The sequence below is a fragment of the Staurois parvus genome, unplaced genomic scaffold (genome assembly GCF_062004578.1).
Source record: "Staurois parvus isolate SC_StPar_1 unplaced genomic scaffold, SC_StPar_1.0 ptg000668l, whole genome shotgun sequence".
NCBI lineage: Eukaryota > Metazoa > Chordata > Amphibia > Anura > Ranidae > Staurois > Staurois parvus.
The window spans coordinates 2,324,140-2,346,672 of record NW_028318464.1 but is presented as its reverse complement, the minus strand read 5'-3'; the positions used below and the strand labels follow the sequence as shown (position 1 = coordinate 2,346,672).

At 43.6% G+C, this 22,533-nt stretch overlaps 1 protein-coding gene across 5 annotated transcripts in view; it reads right to left on the bottom strand.

The window, feature by feature from the left end:
* The window catches only part of LOC149447835 (SLAIN motif-containing protein-like), a 60,086-nt gene extending 39,543 nt beyond the window's left edge, over window positions 1-20,543 (bottom strand). For 3 of the 5 annotated variants that reach the window (XM_089651935.1, XM_089651937.1, XM_089651939.1), the window contains exons 1-2: window positions 20,405-20,542; window positions 3,382-3,999 (exon numbers count right to left, since the gene is read on the bottom strand). In XM_089651935.1, the coding sequence (XP_089508061.1) occupies window positions 3,382-3,986 (605 nt within the window). In that variant the 5' untranslated portion in view covers window positions 3,987-3,999; window positions 20,405-20,542. Of the gene's footprint in view, window positions 1-3,381; window positions 4,000-20,314 lie in introns of all 5 variants that reach the window. The other 2 variants (XM_089651938.1, XM_089651936.1) reach the window with 2 other exon arrangements.
* Between the last annotated feature and the right edge of the window lie 1,990 nt (window positions 20,544-22,533).

Genomic DNA, 22,533 nt, shown 5'->3' with positions numbered 1-22,533 from the left:
ATTATTCTAGGTTCAGATTTGATTATCACCTTTTGGAATATGTGGGTTTACTGAATCTTTGAGATAGATTGGGTGTATTTAGAAGTTCATCACAAAAAGTACACATAATTGATTATTTACTTCCTAGGGAGGAAGTAGTGTTTTGTGGCTGTTTAGGAGCTTTTTTGATTGAGGAACTGAAGACAGTTGCAGTAGAGGTCTGGCAGAGCATCACCAGGGATGAAACCCAACGTCTGGTGATGTCTATGCGTTCCAGACTTCAGGCTGTAATTGACTGCAAAGGATTTGCAACCAAGTAATAAAAAGTGAAAGTTTGATTTATGATTATTCTGTCCCATTACTTTTGGTCCCTTAACAAGTGGGAGGCACATATGCAAACTGTTGTAATTCCTACACCATTCACCTGATTTGGATGTAAATACCCTCAAATTAAAGCTGACAGTCTGCAGTTAAAGCACATCTTGTTCGTTTCATTTCAAATCCATTGTGGTGGTGTATAGAGCCAAAAAGGTGTTGATATCCCAATATTTATGGACCTGACTGTATCTGTGCACCTAAGTGGCCAGCTCCAGAAGACTTAGGCATCCATGAAGGGAAAAGATAAGGACAGAGCCTGGTATTCTGAAAGAATTCACCTGACACACATACCAAGCCAAAAGGGTGAAGCAACCCAACATCATTCAAAGCCTGACACATGGCCACTGTATATCGGGATTATCCAATAAGTGGCTTAGCAATTTACTAGAGACTAGCGAAATCACTGCAACGTGAGGTCTACACAATACTTTCCATTGTGGTGAACCTCTCATAGTACACAAGCTTGAAGATCAGCTTAATGTGCATAATCCTAATGATATAATAAGCTTTTCAGGACCAAAAAGGGAACTCCCTCCAGGTCTCAGCTGTGAGTTTACTCAATGCAATGTCAAGCTTTCCACTGTGGCTCTGTATGAGGTAGACATGCAAAAATATACATATACAGATATTTCATTTGAAAAGATAGCCATAAACCACCAGATTCTTTACCTCTCTAAAGCAACTTAACGAGATCTTTATTCTCAAAAATATAATCCACACACATACACTATTTAAAGCAGAATTATACTCGCCTTGACTCCAGTGATGGTCCATCCCTGGGTGTCTGGGTCTTGATTACTGGCCACCGTCATTGGCCGAGCGGGGATGACGACACTTCCACGCATGTGCAGGAGTTCAGTCATATATTCGGCAATTTGTACAGTAAGCTGCACATGCACAGCTCACAAGTGTGGTCAGGCAGGTAAGAAACTTTAATGCAGAAGAGACAAAGCATGTCTCTTCTGCAATAAAATTCCTGTTTGCCCATCTTTAATTCTGAGCTAAAGTTCCACTTTACTAGCCCTGTAATCTATTTTTCATGAAATTATTTTCTGCTGTGTTTTCTGCCTCCTAGCGACATCCTCAGTGAGCTCCCAAACCTCTCCTTTTCCCTCATTTGATCAGAATTAGTGGTAAAATTTAGTTGCGGTCATGTACTTCTCTCTGCACACTACAAATCCCATAGTCCAACTCGGGAGTGAGCAAGAGAAGGTGATCACGTTTTTGCATACAGTGGGACTATGGAGAACAACAGGTAGACAGACATTCTAACAGGAGATCAGATCATAGCAGGAAAAAAAAAAGAGAAAAAAAAAAAAAAAGAGAAAAAGAAAAAAGGGAAAAAAAAAAAAAAAAAAAAGGAATTTGTAGGCAGCTGAGAGCAATGGAAGGGATGAGTTAAGAATACATACTTGAATAGGAATATTTTTCGCCACAAGCAGACATCTCTCGTGGTTGATCAGGTCAAGAGTTTATTAGGACATTGGCAGAGTGATATTTTATATCTTTTTTCCAGAAAGGGTAACAAATAATCCAGTGAGAGAGCTTAAAGGCTTAGCCTCTATGTGTGCTGTATTTATACTATCCTTCACCTTGGCTTGGCCCACCCTCTACATCCGCTCAGAACAATCTCCCAATGTGGTGACATGAGCTATTTGCATGCAACGCAACATAAAAGTGACAAAAAGCTAAGAAAATGTGCAAACAAAAATCACCAGTCAACTGACCCTTTCTTTAAAGTTCACAAGCTGAAGTTGGCTAAAGAAAAGAAAATCTTCCAAATTCCCTGATTTTAAATAGAAGAGACAAACATTTATGTCTGTAGGCATTCTCTGATGCCCCAGGATGACTGGAAGAACAAACTGCTGGCCTGGATAAGTTATCCCATCTGATTGCAACTGCGGGTAACTACAATGTTCCTCCTCCTCTCTCTATATGACCACATACATTAAACTATAGGCAATCTCCCCCCCCCCATTTTGGATAGAGCAAGGGAGTATTACAGATTTTTTTTTTTTAGCCATCTGTGTCCTATTGCTGAGATTTCCCTTCATGTCCTGGACAAAATAGAGAGGTTGAATCTAGCTAAGGGCACAGACAGCAATACAAACTGACAGGTGTTCTAATCCCTCTCTATTCTATCCAAAAAAAAATAAAATTGCCTTTATTTACACTTTAAAGTTCATCCAATCCATAGTTAATGATGAGCTGAATTAAACACCAGGTCTGTCAGCATATTTTACATTTCTAGTATGTGGGAGAGATCTCCACCTTCAACTGGCACTGTCAGTTTCTCATTGTAATGATAACCTGCATGATAATTGGATTAAAAAAAAAAAAAAAAAAAAAAAATTTACTTGCTGTGTACAGACTCTTCTTTAGGTCTGTAATACCCAAGCACACACTTCAGAGTTTCCACAATATACAGATTCCCCAGTATGCTCTCTCTAATCTGTGCAATGTTGTAGTATGCAAGTAGCATACTTCAATATTCTATGGGGCCCGATTTACATAATCTTTTCCCTCAGAAGAGTGATCCACAGTGCATAGATTTTCAGTGGGAGCTTGACAGCCAAAGATGAGTCAAAAGTCACCTCCTAAAGACCTGTTTTAATCCCCAAAGCTTTCACTACTGTGTGCATTGCATGAACTTGCAGCACAGCCCCTTTAATTTGAATGGGTTGTTCGTCCGGTAGCACTGCCAGCTGAACACAACAGGAGGTTTCATTCTTGCCACACCGCAAAGCTTATTGGCAACTATGCAACCCCATCCAGTTGCCTCGGAGGCTTAACTACTCAACCACCTATTTTTACTGCTCCATCCCACAATTCCAAGTATAGGTGTCAGGCCTAGACTGCGTACCAGTTACTCCCCCACTGCCAGAAAACTAGGTACAACATGTTACTGGTCGCACTTGCTAGTTTCAATAGTCTCTTTTTTTAAAATAAAAAGTTCTTAAGTCAGCAGTTTTTTGCACCGACACCATTTTTTAGCTGAAAGGCAGTTTTAAAAAGCACACTTACCAGCAGTCTTCCTCATCATCACTGCATGAGTCCAGCTCCAGAACATCAACCTCATCAAAGGCCGTCTCATCCAAAACATCCCCAGAATCCCCGCTGGAGCCCCGTTCAGACATACTGCCAGAGCTTTCCTCCTGCTCCATTCTGCTGCTGATATCCAGGCTAAAGAAAGAGCTATCGTCCATATCACAGTGATTCCCTCCCTTGTTGGCAAGCATAGAGTCAGCACACACCTTTTCATACTGCACTTGTGAGTCCATCCTTATACGAGGGATGTTTTCTTTTTCTAAGTGACTTGGATCCAGTTTAGAATGAAGGTTGGGGATGATCTCCAGGTCTCCCATGTCAGGCTGAATGTTCATGCTGTTCATGACTCCAGTACAGTGAATTGTAGAGAGATGATTATCAACACCAGTGTCATTGCTGCTCTGTGCAGTCTTCTTTACCCTCAGCTGCTGGTTCTGAATTTCCAGTCTTCTGACCAGTTCCTGAAGCTTGCGCACTTCCTTCAGGTCAGGACTGTAGTCAGATTCAGCTTCTGTATCCATACTGCTGTTGGCCACTATCAGATGATCATGCTGAATGACAGAGGTTTCAGGGACCACCATTGTCAAATGGTCACTGCAAGACAAAAAAAAAAAAAGAGAAGACAGGTAAAATAGCCTTTCAAAATGGTATGCATGTTATAATCTTATAAACACACATCATAACGGAAAACAATGATCTGAGGTTCACTTATTAAAATTTGACTCAAAACCTGCTTAGAACTATAAATGGAAAAACTACTACAATCAGTATGTAGAGCTATCAAGACTTACATGATAGAACTCTTTATAACACGCACATGCCCCACACATCTGCGTCCATGGGTGGTTGAGGTTTCTGTGCTGAAAGTGCACTCACTGCATGCTCCCAGCACAGTAAACAGAGCTGTCAATGAACTTCAATTTGCTTCTTTTTGATCTGTTGACTAACACTGAAAAGGCATTCCCTTCTCCGCAGTCACATATATGCACAGGTCATGTATACGTGTGGCTGCAGGGTCAGGAATGCCTCTGCCGCCTGTGATTGGCTGTCTGCTTTAACAGCTTTCTGGCCAGATGGCTCACGTTTGGAACCTGAGCTCATCACCATGTAAAAGGAAAAAAAAAACCCACCTGAAAAAAATAAAAATGAATGTAGTAGGCACCACACCACTGGTAGACTTCAAAAGATTACATTTTTTGTTTTTGGGTTAAAATATGCTTTAAATAATAACTAAAAAAAAAGGTAAAACTTGTTTTTTAGTTTTGGATAAAGTGGAGATGGATTATTATTATAATACAGTGTTTATATAGCGCCAAAAGAATTGCTCAGCACTGTACATTAAAGTGGGGGGACAGTACATGAGAATACAATACACGAGGGGTTCGAGGGCCCTGCCCTTTCGAGCTTACAATCTAGGATTAGAACCCCTTTCAGTTTTTATTGCTCTGTGACACCATTAGGGAGATCCATCCTCAATTTGTCCTGTTTACAATGATCATCAAAACGTGAAAGTAAAAGAAACCCCAGATTTTGGGCTGTCCCGAGAAGCATAATAGAGGGGAAGTTTTCCAATGGGGACACTAATTCTGGAGACCTGGGGGTTCCCAAACAATTCCCCTAATTTGCAGGGATTTCCTATCATTTCCTGTTTGACTATGGGACAGGAAGTGAATGTAAATCCCCTCAATGGGACACTGAAGGCAAAAAATAAACTGACAGAGGTTAGAACCTTCCCTTAGGCCGGCCATACATTATACAATTTTCTTGAGAATTTTGCTTAGATCTACCAAAAAACATATAATATGAGGTCAAACCTAAACAACACTTTCAATTGTATCCAATTAGGCAGGCCCTTGCACAACATAGTTAAAGGTAAATCTAAAGAAAATTGGACATAAAAATGTATAGTGTATGGCCAGCCTTACTCTATCCAAATGAAAAAATAAATAAATGTATTTATTTTGTCTATAGTTCTACTGTAATTTTACTTGACACCTGGGTCTGGAGTTGCTCTTTAATAATGTTATTAGCTGGATTGTGCAGAGCAGACAGCAAGTTGATCCCGGCCACAAATCTATCTAGTTAGTGTTTCCTATTGTTTGCAAAGGATCAGGGTGTGTGCGGAACTGCCTCTGGCCAGTATGGAAACACACGCCTTGTGCACAATATAAACACCCATATAATACACACATGGAAAGAGTAAAAGTAAACTGCTGAACAAAACAGTACATCTCCTTAACTACTTCCAGGGACACTGCAGGGATGAAGACATTCCCAATGTCAGAAAACACAATGTATAGACAGATTTTTTTGTTTGCAAACAGGAAATCATTCTTCTTCCTTGCAGTAGTTACCTTCTGATTGCTAAAGACTCTTACGTCATTACAGATCAACCAGATACTGCTTCAGTAGGTCACAGAAATGTTGCGGCCATCAAATATTCAGCTGTGAAAAAAGAAAATTTACCCACACAACTTACAAACACTTCATACTGTCCAATCATTGGAAGAACAAGTCCCTTGTCCAACATTTTCAAAGCAATCCACCAGATTATTCCTAGAAACAGGCACAATAACATACCATATGGATAGGAGGCCTGACCACCATAATAACATACCATATTGATAGGAGGCCTGACCACCATAATAACATACCATATTGATAGGAGGCCTGACCACCATAATAACATACCATATTGATAGGAGGCCTGACCACCATAATAACATACCATATTGATAGGAGGCCTGACCACCATAATAACATACCATATTGATAGGAGGCCTGACCACCATAATAACATACCGTATTGATAGGAGGCCTGACCACCATAATAACATACCGTATTGATAGGAGGCCTGACCACCATAATAACATACCGTATTGATAGGAGGCCTGACCACCATAATAACATACCATATTGATAGGAGGCCTGACCACCATAATAACATACAGTATTGATAGGAGGCCTGACCACCATAATAACATACCATATTGATAGGAGGCCTGACCACCATACCTATCTTTAGAATGGGACCCAGTATAATGGATACAGTTCTCTGCCAAATGCTCCCATGTATTCACTGATCAGATAACCCCTGTGCCAAAACTACCTTAGAACAACCAAGACTAACCAGGTAAACTCAAAACTAGTTAAAATTATTACCTGTCAACACAGACTGAAAGCTGGTGCCATGTAGAAAGGTTGCCAAGAACTATTTCAACAGTATTGTAGTATCCACCAAGAGCTATTGGTTCGGGGACATCTGCACAGGAGAAATGAAGACAGACGTTCCAGCTCTATACACCATCCACCAAATAACAAAGCTGCTCTGTACACTGTAAGGCCTCACACACACTGGGGGAGATTTACTAAAACTAGTGCAGCTGTGCATGGTAGCCAATCAGCGTCTAACGTCAGCTTGTTCGATTAACCTTTGGCAATAAAACCTGGAAGTTGATTGGTTACCCCAAACAGAGTTGCACCATATTTTGCACTCTCCAGTTTTTTTTCTAACTAAAACACCCCACTGAGTGTTTGCTCAGAAAAAAACAAAAAAACACAAAAACAAAATTACACCCCACAAGCCGCATTTTGCGCACATATTTATGCATATTTACAATTTTTCAGTTCATTTACTCTACTGGCAAAAATATTAATTCACTCTGGCCATTAGAATGTATTAAAGGTTAAGTTTATCTTTGCGAACACGTTACATGTTACATTCGTTTTTAGAGTGGAGCATGTAACATGTTCCCAATGCTGCAGCCGCCACCTTCTGCCCCCCTCCCACAACAGAAGTACAGGGAGAAACTCCCCATACTAGCTGTCAGTATTTAAAAACAGCACAGTGTTCTGTGAATGAATGAACTACAAGTCCCGACAGGCTTAGTGGCTGTCAGCTTGTAGCTCTCAATGAACTACCATGTTGCGGTGTCTGCAGAAGACCGGCATGGCACCAGCAATCTGCGGATTACTGGTGCAATGCTTTACAGGCTCCTGCAGCCAAAAATAATAAATGCACATATTACCTGCAAAAAATGTGCATTTATTATTTCTTTGCAAAAGGTGAACTTATCTTTTAATGAGCATCTAGCATTAACACGTGCTTATGCAGGTTTTTCTGCCCAAAAGTGTCCCCATTGGAAGAGTCCCCCTTTATGTTTTGGGATTTTTTATTACTTTCACTTTCTGTGAAAGAGATAACCAAGACAAAATAGAAGCCTTAATCATTTCATCATCAATTTCTAAATCGTTTTTTTACCTGACATTTTTCAATAATTTATAATGCATCAGAATTTTTAGAATCAGTATTGTGGAAACAGCTTAGTAATAGAGACAAGTATTTACAAACGAAGACAAATCCCTTTGCTTTGAGGATGCAGACTGCTTTGCATATTACACCAACAGAATACAAATTAAAATGAAGTTCACCTGGAAAACAATATCTAGAAGAGGAACCAGGATCTCTATAGTGAAATACAAGAACGCACCATAAACTAGGACAGGGACCTATTCAATTTCAAAGGTTGTCGCCACCTCCATATCTAGAGTTCATCACACAGCAGAGGTAGTCCACTCCTTACACCCCATTTCAGTATGTACAGTATGTCACCATACACAGATATCACTATTGGGCAGATCAAAAGGACTACCAAATTACTTTATAGGTGCAATTTTGTTTGTAAGCCGGTCGATTGCTTTTGCTTACAGTTCCTTGAGCAGGTCACTTGTTCATCTTGGGTAGGGTTTCTCAACCAGAGTTCCATGGAACCCTTGGGTTCCTCCAGAGATTACTAGGGGTTCCATGAGCAATTTCTACCACTCAAATAAGCTCCCATTGACACTGTTGATCTGTTTAGCCATTTATAAAGGGAGTAAATCTTCTCAGTGACTACAAGTGTAAGGACCACTCTTCCCAATTACCATCACACTACGGTACCATGAGTTGTAGATATAGTAATTTTTATCAGGGGATCCCTGAGACTGGAAAGTTATTTCAAGAGTTCCTGTGTTGAAAAGATTGAGAAAGGCTGATCTACAGTCTAACCAAGAGCCTATAGTTGGCATGGAGGTGGGGGAGGGGGGCAGTAATAATATTACATGAAATCAGGGCTCATTCACACTATACGTGTAGAGATAGATGTGTACATCAGGCTTATGCACCTCGACATTAACCAACGTGCGGTTTACCCTATATTTTCTGTTATTACTTCCTTTTTTTTGTGGTAGTGGGAGAGTCAAAATACTAGACTTTTTTTCCCCCCCACTTTCACTTGTGCTGCATTTACATGCAGTTTTGCATGTGTTTATGTGCATTGCAGTGCAGGAAAAAGGTAGACATGCTGAATATTTCTGCACAGTGATGAGAACACATAGGAAACTGTATTCTGTGTTCCCGTGCAATTTTTCTAGTGCAGATGAACCTGTAGCATGCAAATTAATACACTCACTTTACCGCACCCAGTTCTACCAGAATTGCTGAATAAGCTGACACTTGCTGAGCCAGCTGTGACAAAGTGATACTAAACACAGAAATGTTAATTGCCATAATTCATTCACATATATCATATATCATGCCACTGTATTTGGCTCCTCCCCCCCAGGTACTGAAATAATGACCTTTGGGAGGGGCTTCTGCTGATGTATGCTCTCTACAGTGTGAGTCTGTGTCTGGCCAGCCCTGATTGGTGCTGTGCCAGTCAGATGACAAAAAACACTATATATAACTTTTTAATTATTTATTTTAATTTAAATTATAAAATATCAAAAAACGGTTTTACAGCTACCTATAAATCTTTATTGAACATCAAGTGTGTATTTTTTGTGCATTTATATGGTATAGGCGGAGCCAAAGAAGATTGACTATAGCCTTCATCTTGTTCAGACAGCATCTGCATCCGAGGCACTTTTATTTTTACTTTACAGGTATCAGCAATTACATTTGTTATATTTAATACCGATTTCTATTAAAAAAATGTTTTTGTGAGTTTCTTAGTGAATGTAGTTAAATAGGTTACTATATTCCGCCCCCATAGAGTTTAACAACAGGAGGACATGGAGGAAGAGGGAGGGAGCAGAATATCATTTACCGCTGTGTAACATCCACATGCATGAATCTAAGGCTGCATGCACACAGGGCATTTCTATGGCCACTTTTAGGGGCATCAGGTGTTTTCAGACACCCCTTTATGTTATCCTGCGAGTCCATGCACAGATAGACTTTTAGAAGCTTTTAGTGGCAGGGGCATCTAGAAGTAGGAAGAAAAAAAAAACCAGGGCCAGTGTGTCCACGAGCAGCAGTGTTTTGGCAGAAAATACTTGACGTGTGTAAAAACACCTAAGAACGCGTTAACACTAGGCACACTAAGTGCTTGAGCATTAATTAATTTCAATGGACAGAATAAATTATTATTATGACCAATGAAATTAACTTGATGCCTGTAAACGCGCCTAAACGCTTCTAAAAGTGTTAGAGGAGAATTTGTAAAGTGTCCTGTGTGCATGAGGCCTAATAGTCATGTGGACTGCACAGATAAGAAAAAGGAGGAAATGAAGAGCTAAAAAGGGAACAGAGACATGGGCATGTTCAGCAGAGAACACCAGCTGCTCTCCACGATCTCATCCTGTAGTGGGGACACAGATAAGATGGGAGGGACAGCTGAAGGCAGGATCAGTCAGGTATATTTCACTCTGCACAAAACAAATGCTTCAGCGGCTTGTATCAACCACGAACCAAGGCTAGCTTGTAGACATTTAAAGTGGTTCTAAAGGCAGAAGGTTTTCTACCCTTCAGTCATATGCCAAATTTTAGGAGGGCAATTGAGGATTTGGGAAAATCATGGCTCAAACGCCTGTTTTCACCGTCCCCCCCAAAGTAAAAAAAAGGTACTACTGTGAGAGGCTGGAAGTAGGCCAGATCACAAACCACGAAGGTAGTCAATCTATCAGAAGATCTCCCAGTTTCTCTCCAGGTTTCTCTATAGAGCATCATTATAAAAATGCATTTGGAAAGTGAAAGAACAATTTCATAAAGAAGCAGACATATTGGTGTTATTCTGATGACTTTACAGCACTGTGTACAATAGTTCTACCATATGTTGGACAGGCCATGATAACACAACACATAATGTTATGCAATGTACTCTGATAAGGCAGCAGCTGTGGAATACAGATGAGGGTCACTTAGAAAAATAGACGTAACCACTTCCTGAAAGAGATGGATATAGAACAGAAGACAAACATTATCTCCCCGAAAGACACAATACTGCGCACTATTAGCGAGCGTCTCGAACAACGCTGACAAACATGATTAGAGACGGTCATAAAACCAAAAGCCATACAAACAGGTTAATTTCATAGAGATGTAAACGTGACCACAAGGAAAGCTTTACCAGGGTGTTGCACACGTTCCAGCTATCAGCTACTGTTCTCTGAGCCAACAATTGTTAGATCCCAACACACAGGAATATCTGAAATACACATTTTACCATGCATTACCACAACAAGCCAATCCAAATGGGTCCTGCATGTTTTTATTTTACTGGAATGGATAGGAGGTAAAGGGAATACCGTCAGGTGCTCACAGATATCGGGGCTTAAACCCTACAAGGAACCAATACACGCATTATTTTATTAAAGGGGATCCAGTTAGGAAGATCAGAATGGTCAGAAAGAATGATAGGGGGATGTAGGACACTAAAGGGGCCTTTGTGCAGCTACAGCGATCCACTAGAACAAAGGTGTCAAACTGCGGCCCACCAGCTGTTGAAGAACTACAACTTACATCATGCCTCTGCCTTTGGGAGCCATGCTTGTAACTGCCAGCCTTGCAATGCCTCATGGGATTTGTTGTTCAGCAACAGCTGGAGGGCCACAGTTTGACACCCCTGCACTAGGGGGTGATTGAAGCATTCCATCTGCAGGGAGGTTCACCTTTTCGGAATGAACAATCTCTGTCCACAAGCCATCTTCTGACTGGTTGATGCATCCTACTTAAAGGTCAATTCCACCCGTTTCCCATTACACCCATATGTAGGTGCCACTCCATAGAATACTACCACCCCCCTCACCTACCTAAATCGCAAAATGCTTTTCCGCACAGACTTCTGTTGATTTTTAATTCCGCAAGGCTGTGCGTGGCTTCGCCCACACAGTCACATCATCCATTCACATGGGTCTTTGATCAAAAAGCCATCATGGCAGAGGGACTTGTAGTTCTCAATGATACATAAGCATACTTTTAGTCCAACTGTAGAAAAAGTGGCAACCACCCCAATCTATAACTAGCCTTTGCAGAAAGGTGCACATTGGAAAGGCAACGCACATCACAAACAAGGATTTCTCAACACACTTACCAGCCAGCCTGCAAAACAACCAAATTGACTGTGTCTAGCAATTCACATTAAAAACAGAATGTCTTGTTTGCAAATATGTGTAAGTAGCAGTGCCCACGTCAAGGCTCCTCTGTATACTGTGGTTGGAACTCATTTTTTAGGGTCTCCAAATTTGGAGCAGTGGAGAGATTAAGGGTAGGTTTGCCTGGAGATAGCCCACCTCTCCTTAAAATGCACAGGGTGCCTAGCAAGGGCACAATGGCTGCTGAAGGCATCCAGCGCGGCCCTGCATCAAATCATATGCAGCCAAGGCCTTTCCTGCCTCGCAGCCGCATATATTTGTGTCCATTGTACATGAGTGATTGCAGGTGGGGAGTGCTCGACCGACTAGGAGTGGCGGTCCACAGTGACAGTTTCCTGGTTGAAAGATCAGATGGGTTTCGGACTAGTAAATGAGCATGCCTGAGGTCATCCCTGGCCGCCATCACTATTTAAAAGGAGTACCACTGCCAAAACGGTCAGCAGAGAGTAGCTCACTCTAGGCCAGGGGTGTCCAAACTATGGCCCTCCAGCTGTTTAAGTACTACAAGTCCCATTATGCCTCTGCCTCTGGGTGTCTTGCCTGTGGATATCAAAGTCTTGCAAGGCCTCATAGGACTTGCAGTTCCTCAACACCTGGAGAGCCATAGTTTGGACACCCCTGCTCTAGGCTCTCATAGGATCTTAAACTTGTGTTCTAATGACAGGCCCCAATGAGATAGATTAGATATGCACACATATCAAGTATGAACGACATTATTAAATTAATCTGTACTTTTAAATGGTTTTAAAGATACAAGGTTTTTTAGTTTTATGCATTAGGTAAAAAACATGTGTGTGCTGCTCCAACACCTCCCCTTTTATACTTACCTGAGCCAAATCTCCATCCATTGCTGCTCTCCCTCTCTCCTAACTGGCTCAAGACACAGTAATGGAAGCCATTGGCTCCTGCTGCTGTCAATCACAGCTAGTGAGGAAGAAGCAGAGGGCGAAGCCAAACTGCACTGTGTGTCAATAGACACATAGAGTGTGGTGTGGGAGTGAGACTGCATGAGTGCCCCTACAGCAAGTGGCTTGCTACAAGGGCACCCAGCAGCGGAGAGGTGCCAGGAGCGCTGGGGGGGGGGGGGGGGACCAGAGAAGAGGAGGATCAAAGCTGCTCTATCCAAAATCCTTGTACAGAGCGGGTAAGTATGACATTTGTAAAGGTAACATGTTTTTTTAAAACAACAATCACTTTACGCCTCACTACCTTTTACCAAATTCCTTATGAACATGCTGGAGGCAGATGCATACATTTAAAAAACAAAAACGCTCAAATGTTTTGCAGATATGCCTGAAGAGACCTCGGTACTCTGAAAGCTTGCACAGCAATTTTGGTTAGTTACTAGAAGGTATCACTATGACAATACTTTTTTAATCACTTTAACATGTATTTATTACTCAAACACAAACATTATGGAGACATACTTTAGAAATTTGTGTGAACACTCTTTAACTAGCAATGCGCAGACAACATCACGCACACAAGCTAAGCAATACAACCCTATGGGCCCCATGCACACAGGACGTTAAAAAAAACACTCATAGAAGCTGTCCTGACAGCAGCATTTTCGCAGAAAAAAAACGCTGACTCTTGTAAAAGTATCTAAAGCTTTTACAAGCGTTTAGGCGCGTTAACAAGCATCAAGCACTTGGGTATGAATTCATTTCATTGGCCAGAATAATTTATTCTAGCCATTGAAATGAACGCTCAAACGCTAAACGCAACTAGCGTTTAGCCGTGTCAAGTGCTTTTTCTGCCATAATGCTGCTGCTCCTGGACACACTGGCCTTGGGTTTTTTGTCCTGCTGGTAAACGATACTGCTACTAAAAGCTTCTAAAAATGTATGTGTGCATGGACACATAGGATAGCAGAGGGACAAAAAAAATGTCTGACGCTCCTAAACGTGGCTGCAAAAACACCCTGTGTGCATGAGGCTATAAAGTCAGGCATTCTCAACCAAGGGCTCCGCGTTACTCTCCTTTCCTCCAAGGACTTCTCGGGGTTTCCCTGAGCTCGTGGTGGATTAAACCCCCACCTGATGATGCCTGGATAGCTCTGGCATCAACTGTGTTTTGCAGCGCCATTGGCAAGGGCATTTAACAAGCATTGTCATTATTTTTCACGTGGCATGCACTTTGACATCTGCTGTGAAATGACAGATGCCTGAAACATTTAAAATACTATTTAAAAAAAATAAACACATTTTTTTCTCTCTTTACTTTCAGTTACATTAAAATGCATTAATGTATATCACGTTAAAACACAAAGGTTGCATTTTAATGCAACACACATGTACACAGTGTCGTGTGAGGCACTCAGAAAATCACTGTTTTCCATTTCAACTTGCAGTGATCTGGGTTTATCCCATGATGTAAAAACGCAGGTAACTGCACTTGATGTGAATGAGCCCTAAAGCAGGGAGAGATTCTTTTCACTGATCATCCTATAAGAACCATCCCTCATTAACAATCAATGTAGTCTGGCTAACAGATCAAGATTTGCATACAATATTTTCAGCAAGAAACACTATTTCAATGGTTCACCTCATAGTCAAAAGGCTGCTATAGGTGATACTACAGACGTGATAAAAGGAATTGCCCTGTTTTTAGTAGTTCCTCTGTGGTCTACACATCTCTGAAGATCGTCCAGATACATTGCATCAGAAAGCACTGCCCAGGGATTCCATATATAGGCCATCATATTTAACGTGTAGCTTTATTAGCCCTACCCAACCCCATACAACACTAAATTATTCATGTTTTTAAAAAAAAACAAAAAAAAAAAAACATGAATTTAATTATAGAAAATGTAATTATATTCAGATGTGGTCATTTGAATATATGTTTAGTGACACAAAAGATAATGGTGGCATCAAGGACCAGGTGTATGAATTCCAGTACCTGTTACATGGCTGCATTACAAATATGGACAAATGTGACTACGGACTTAAAAGTGACGCTAAAAGATTTCATTTTTTGCTTAAAAATAAAAAAAAAAAATATATATATATATATAACTGGGGTTACTTTAATGCAGGGAATGCATTAAAGTGGAGTTCACTCCGCCTACCACCACCATAAAAAAAAAAAAAATAAAAAAAAATTTAAAAGTCAGAAGCTACAAATACTGCAGCTGCTGACTTTTAATATTAGGGCACTTACCATCTACCAGCGGTGTCCTCACCCCGAGCTGCTTTTTATTTTTTAATCAGCTGTTGGGTGTTGGCGCCACTATCTTGACCAAAAGAAACCGGCAGTGAAGCTTTGCGGCTCCACAGCCGGTTTCCTACTACGCATGCAAGAAGTGTGCTGCGCTTTGTGAATGGGCTGCAGTCCTCTAGGACCTGTGAAATGTCCCAGAGGGCTGCAGGGAAGGGGGGAGGGGGGGTTTGGGGGCAGAACATCTGGCACAGTTCGCCATGGCAAACTGAGCTGGCAGTGGAGCTGGTACCTGTAAATACCAGGTACCTGCTCCCCCCAAAAGGTGCCAAATGTGGCAGCAGAGAGGGGGTGGGGTAGGAAGAAAAGTGGAGCTTACACTTTTGGCTGGAACTCCGCTTTAAGCTGAAAATGTGACTTTAGAACCACTTTAACCACTTGCCCCCGAGGATTTACATGTGAGCCCCATGCTGGGTCCTGTTTTACCAGCATAGCATGATGTCAAATGTCGATTTAGTTGTCTTTTGCCTGAAATGTATATTAGTCATCTGAATTGTATTAGTTTTAGTCGACTAAAATCTCCAATATCATAAACAAACAAAAATATTGTTTCTAAACAAACAGGAGTGCAACTTTAAAATATAAAAACACAAAAACCTGCAAACTCTATTGGCTGTGATGCCATATTACATATGGATTACATATTACCTGAATAGAAAACCTTTGACAGATCTCTGTTAACCACTTGCCCTGCAGAGCTGATCAGGCCATTTTTTGTGTTACAGCGCTGCGTTACTTTAACTGACAATTGCGCGGTCATGCCACGCTTCACCCAAATGAAATTTACGTATTTTTTTCCCCACAAATTGAGCTTTCTTTCTGTGGTATTTGATTGCCTGTGTGTTTTTATTCTTGCACTATTAAAAAAAAAAAAAAAAAACACAACTGACAATTTTGAGAAAAAAAATCAAAAAACATTTTTGACTTTTTGGTATTAAACATGTCCAGTAAACATTTAAAAAAAAAAAAATCAAAATTTCATCATAAATTTACACCAAAATGTATTCTGCTCCATGTCTTTGCTAAAAAAAAATCTCAATATGTGTAAATTAGTTGGTGTACGTGATTATAGCTTTTACAAATGGCGGTATATACACACTGGATTTTTTTTCCAGCCAAGTGCATCTTGAATTTTTGATTTCAGCCCAGAAATTTCATTTTGGTGGACCACTACTTGTTATGAGGGGCCCCAATTGCAGCCCCTGATGTTATCAGGAAGCATCAGAAATGGCCAGAGATCACAGCTATAAACAGCCCCTTTACAAATCAATGCTTCCACATTTAAGATCCCTACAGACCTCTGAAAAATGGCTTGTCCAACATTTCAAGTGGATCTTCACTCAGAGACCCAACTTCCTCCCCTCTCCATCGCTTTTTTTCCCACAATACTTTTTCACTGGTGCCCCCCTTTGGGATTCCTCACCTAGGTGAAGACGAGGTATAATGGCCTCCTGCAGCCTTCTGAGATATAGATGTCACACATCCCAGGAGGCTGTGGAGACAAAGTATTACGCGGTTTTCAGACGAAGCCATATACAAGATGTGTGCCATGTCTGTACATGTTGGGATCAAGGGAGCATTATCAGGGGGCCGGCTGTGCTAACAACAGACAATCAACTCTAACTTCATGATGATGGTGTGGGATGGAACGTGTGGCAGATGAGAAAAGAACAATGCAGGATTTACTGTTCACTGGGCTTGTACCTTTATCCTACACAAGTCTAGGTTCACACTATGAACTGATGACTGCTTGCGTGGGCACAGCACCCCATTCACTTCAACGGGCTACTGTACCAATGGAAAATGCAAGGGAAAGAGTCCCCGCACTTTTCAAAAAATAAAATGGTCATAGGGAAACCACACAGGGCTGGAAACTTCCCACACAGTGCACTGGGGTGCCAAGAAAGGTAAATGTCATATGGAAAATCCAAATACAGGGAACATTCCTCTTCAAATATTACTCTCAGTGAGATCGTTTATAAATGGTCAGAGGAAGAGATATTGCAGAGAGAGACAAGAGATGGCCAGCACAGAGAGGAACCAAACCTCAGACTCAGCCCCTTACACAGAGCTGTTCTGTCTGCTTTACATACACCTGTTGATAGAGGAAAAGGGTCAGCAATGCATTCCTATGGGCAAACGGATGATCATCTGTTCATATCTGTGTCTCTTCAGGTTTGTTTTATTTACAAAGAACAAGTCTTTATTTTTGTTCTGTAAAAAAAAAAAAAAAAAAAAACACGGAAGTGGACCTAAACGGATGTAGAATGGACAACATTCTGTTTTTGCATCTGTTTCTTTCATTGTTTTTAAATTGGAACTAAACCCATGGATTTAATGGTTGCAGAAAACAGTTCCATTCCTGGTCATCACAACTGTCACATTTGCTTGTGTTCTCAACTAAACTGTCAAACCATCCAATGGCTGAGTCCTAACTGATCACAGGTGCAGCATCTCGCCAGTTGCAGATCAAGCAGAGGCTAAGATCACTCATCAGTTTTTCAGTTGAAAAAGTTGAAGAAGAATGCATCCCTTTAAATCCAATGGAACTCTTCACACCGGTCATTTGTCCTTTTAAAAGTCCTCCTTGCTGCATTTTTGGTGAGTGTTTGGTACATGTTAAAAAAACAACTCCCCATGGAAAGGAATGGAAAAGGCATCAGTCACACCCACGGTTGTGTTTTTGGTGCGTTTTATTGAGTCACATGACCATGTCTCACAGGTGCATTTTTACTGCAGTTTTTTAATGGAGCAGCAAGAGAGCGACCTAAACGGAGTTGTCTTTGGAGAAACATGACGGGAGGGATGACACCTGTGTGTTCCTGTCTGCAGAGGGCCTGAAGGCTGCACAGCAAGTGCCAGGGGACATGTGTGGTCCTCAGGACACAGGTTCAGGACTGTTCACCCCAAGTGTTGGCTATTAAATCAATGCAATGAGCCCATCTAGGAGGTACACTGGCACTGTTCTGGGACAGATTTCCAAAGCACCCTGTCCCTGTATTGTCCCTTGTGTCAGTAGTCCGTGATGCATTGTAGGGTGTTCCTCCAATGTTGCAGTATGCCTGGTACACGGTCCCCTGTACTGTCCCCAGTCCTTGCATTGTCCCCATGTCCCGTCCCCAATACCTTGCATTGTCCCCAATACACCATCCCCTATACTGTCCCCAGTCCTTGCATTGTCCCCTGTCCTGTCCCCACTCCTTGCATTGTCCCCAATACACCATCCCCTATACTGTCCCCAGTCCTTGCATTGTCCCCTGTCCCGTCCCCACTCCTTGCATTGTCCCCAATACACCATCCCCTATACTGTCCCCTGTACTATCCCCAGTCCTTGCATTGTCCCAGGTACATGGTCCCCTGTACTTTCTCCGACAACCAGTCCTTGTATTGTCCCGCTACACCTTCCCCTGCACTGTCCCTAGTCCTTGCATTGTCCCCGGTACACCATCCCCTATACTGTCCCCAGTCCTTGCATTATCCCCAGTACACAGTCCCCTGTACTATCCCCAGTCCTTGCATTGTCCCAGGTACATGGTCCCCTGTACTGTCCCCAACAACTAGTCCTTGCATTGTCCCGGTACGCCATCCCCTGCACTGTCCCTAGTCCTTGCATTGACCCCGGTACACCATCCCCTATACTGTCCCCATTCCTTGCATTGTACCCAGTACATGGCCCCCAGTACTGTCCCTGACAACCAGTCCTTGCATTGTCCCAGTACACTATCCCCTAAACTGTCCCCCAGTCCTCGCATTGTCCCTGGTACACCATCCCCTGTACAGTCCCTGGCCCCCAGTCCTCACATTGTCCCTGGTACACCATCCTCTGTACTGTCCCTGGCCCCCCAGTCCTCGCATTGTCCCTGGTACAACATCCTCTGTACTGTCCCTGGCCCCCCAGTCCTCGCATTGTCCCTGGTACAACATCCTCTGTACTGTCCCTGGCCCCCCAGTCCTCGCATTGTCCCTGGTACACCATCCCCTGCATGGTCCCTGGCCCCCAGTCCTCGCATTGTCCCTGGTACACCATCCCCTGTAGGTCCCTGGCCCCCAGTCCTCGCATTGTCCCTGGTACACCATCCCCTGTACTGTCCCTGGCCCCCAGTCCTCGCATTGTCCCTGGTACACCATCTCTATATACGGTCCCTGGCCCTGAGTCCTCCCATTGTCCCTGGTACACCATCCCCTGTACGGTCCCTGGCCCCGAGTCCTCGCATTGTCCCTGGTACACCATTCCTTGTACACCATCCCCTGTACTGCCCCTGGCCCCCAGTCCTCACATTGTCCCTGGTACACCATCCTCTGTAGCCCCTGGCCCCCAGTCCTTACATTGTCCCTGGTACACCATCCCCTGTACTGCCCCTGGCCCCCAGTCCTCGCATTGTCCCTGGTACACCATCCCCTGTACGGTCCCTGGCCCCAGTCCTCACATTGTCCCTGGTACGCCATCCCCAGTACTGTCCCTGGCCCCCAGTCCTCGCATTGTCCCTGGTACACCATCCTCTGTAGCCCCTGGCCCCCAGTCCTTACATTGTCCCTGGTACACCATCCCCTGTACTGCCCCTGGCCCCCAGTCCTTGCATTGTCCTTGGTACACCATCCCCTGTACTGTCCCTGGCCCCCCAGTCCTCGCATTGTCCCTGGTACACCATCCCCTGTACTATCCCTGGCCCCCCAGTCCTTACATTGTCCCTGGTACACCATCCCCTGTACTATCCCTGGCCCCCCAGTCCTTACATTGTCCCTGGCACCCAGTCCTTGGATTGTCCCTGGTACACCATCCCCTGTACTGTCCCTGGCCCCCAGTCCTTACATTGTCCCTGGCCCCCAGTCCTCGCATTGTCCCTGGCCCCCAGTCCTCGCATTGTCCCTGGCCCCCAGTCCTCGCATTGTCCCTGGTACACCATCCCCTGTACTGCCCCCGGCCCCCAGTCCTCGCATTGTCCCTGGTACACCATCCCCTGTACTGTCCCTGGCCCCCAGTCCTAGTTCGGTCCCGGTGTTTCGGTGATGACGTCACGGTGACCGGTGTACAGGAGGTGTTGCTCTTCCTATGAGCCATGTACGGGGGGTGGGGGTGATGTGGGGACACCCATGACCAGACACACTCCTTGTAGGGGGGGGGATGTTGTTCTGGATGCTCCCTGTACAATGCGGTGCCCATTGTGTGCCGTGCCGGCCCCGTGCACCGGATGGAGCCCTCCCAGACACACAATGGGCAGAGGACACCTTCCCCGGAGATCACACATAACGGCCGCACATTCTCCATCCTACCTCGCCGCATCCCGTCCCGGCTCCCTGCTCCTCCTCCATCCCGGTCACAATCCCCCCGTGAACCTGTCACCGGGCGCGCTCCCTCCTTACCTCCGATCAACACAGCTGCAGCATCTCGCGGGAACGCGCTCCGCTCATCTCAGCAGCCGAAGGCAGCACTTGTCTGAGAGCAGCCGGGTGGGCGGGGACAGCCACCTCCGAGTACAAACAGAGCAGGGGGCGGGGCCGGGTCACATCTAAAGCTGGAAATCAGACGGGAGGGGCCCTCGGAAGCCGATGAGAAGAGAAGGGCGGGGCTGTGTGTTTAGCGGCACTATTAAAGGGGAGGGGCGGAGCCTGGCTGGTTTGTGGGGGTTTTGAATGAAGCAGGTGCGGCTCGGGGGCCGCGATGTACAATGAAGGCCGGGGGGAGGAGGACAGAGCGGAATACAGCGGCTTTATAGGATGATTTCCATTCCAGGATAGAGCAGTGTGCGCCATGGAATCCTACACATTGCAATTGCTGACCTTTGATGAACCCCTCTGGCTTCTCACCCTGACGTGTGTTCGGTTCCTCTCACACCGGGCTCACCAGTGCAGTCACGCTTTGTTAAGGCCTCGTTCACACGGGGCGATTACATGTGTGCCCCATTCTAAGCCCTTTTTTACCAGCATAGCATGACGTCAAATGTCGGTTTAGTTGTCTTGTGACTGAAATGTATATTAGTCATCTGATTGTATTCGTTTTAGTTGATTAAAATCTCCAGTATAATAAACAAACAAAAATACTGTTTCTAAACAAGCAGGATGCAACTTTAAAATAGAAAAACACAAAAACCAGTAAATCTATTGGCTGTGATGTCAGATTACATATAGATTACATATTACCTGAATAGAAGACAGATCCATGATAACCACATGCCCTCCAGAGGATTTACCCCCCATCCTGACCAGGCCATTTCTTGTGTTCCAGCCCTGCGCAGGGGCGGACATGGGGCCCCCGGGCAATAGGGGATCATGGGGCCCCTGTGTCCTTGCCCAAACTCAAAAAAGCCTATGAAAAAGGTACCAAGGGCATCTCATGGGGCCCCCTACTGACCTCGGGCAGTGCCAGAGTTTCCAAATGGTCCATCCGCCCCTGGCCCTGTGTTACTTTAACTGACAATTGCGCGGTCATGCAATGCTGCACCCAAGTGAAATTTATGTCCTTTTTTTCCCACAAATAGAGCTTTCGGTGGTATTTGATCGCCTGTGTGTTTTTTTGACCACCAATTTTGAGAAAAAAAAATATATTTTACTTTGCTATTAAACATGTCCAGTAACAAAATTCAATTTTGTCAAATTTAAGCCAAAATGTATTCTGCGACGTCTTTGCTAAAAAAAAATTCCCAATACATGTAAATTAATTGGTTTATGTGAAAGTTATAGCATTTACAAATTGCGGCATAAATACTGGAATTTAAAATATTTTTTTTACTAGTAATGGCGGCGAGACTGCGACAGACATTCTGACACTGGGGGGGAACTGACTTGGTGTCACTGACATCCCTAGTGACACCAATACAGTGATCTGTGCTAATAAAAAGCACTGACACTGTACTAATGGCACTGGGAAGGAAGGGTTTAACATGAGGGGTGATCAAAGGGTTAACTGCGTGCTGGGAGTGTTTTTCTAGGGGGCGGGGTGTGCTTCGCTGTAAGCACACTGCTTTGGGTAGCTGTGCTGTGCAGTGTGCCCGAGCTGACAGGGAGGAGAACTGCTAGTAAACAAAACAGTCCTCCTCCCTGTCAGAGATTCTCGGTAATTACCAGGTGCTGGCGGGTGATCACCAGCTGGCACCCGGTGATTGACAGCCACGGCCGAAAATGGCGGCGCGGGTAGGGCAACCGCGCACCCCCTACCTGGAAATGCAAAATCACACATATATAAATGATTTTGCGTATCCCTGCTGCCCTGTAACAGTGTATCTGCTATACGGTCGGGAAAGCAGTTAAAATCTAAAAAAAACCTGTAAACTCTATTGGCTGTAATGCCATTGCACTTATTACCTGAATATAAAAACTTTAACAGATCTCTGCTAATAAAGAAATAAGTATAATATAAGTTACATCTTTACAAATAAAACCAAGGTTTGTAAACCAGAATATAGATTTCTGACCAGTGCTCAGTTTCATGTCACGTTCCAATTTAGTTTTAGTCTTTGGACTAATAGGCCATTTTAGTTTTAGTCTTTGGCCAT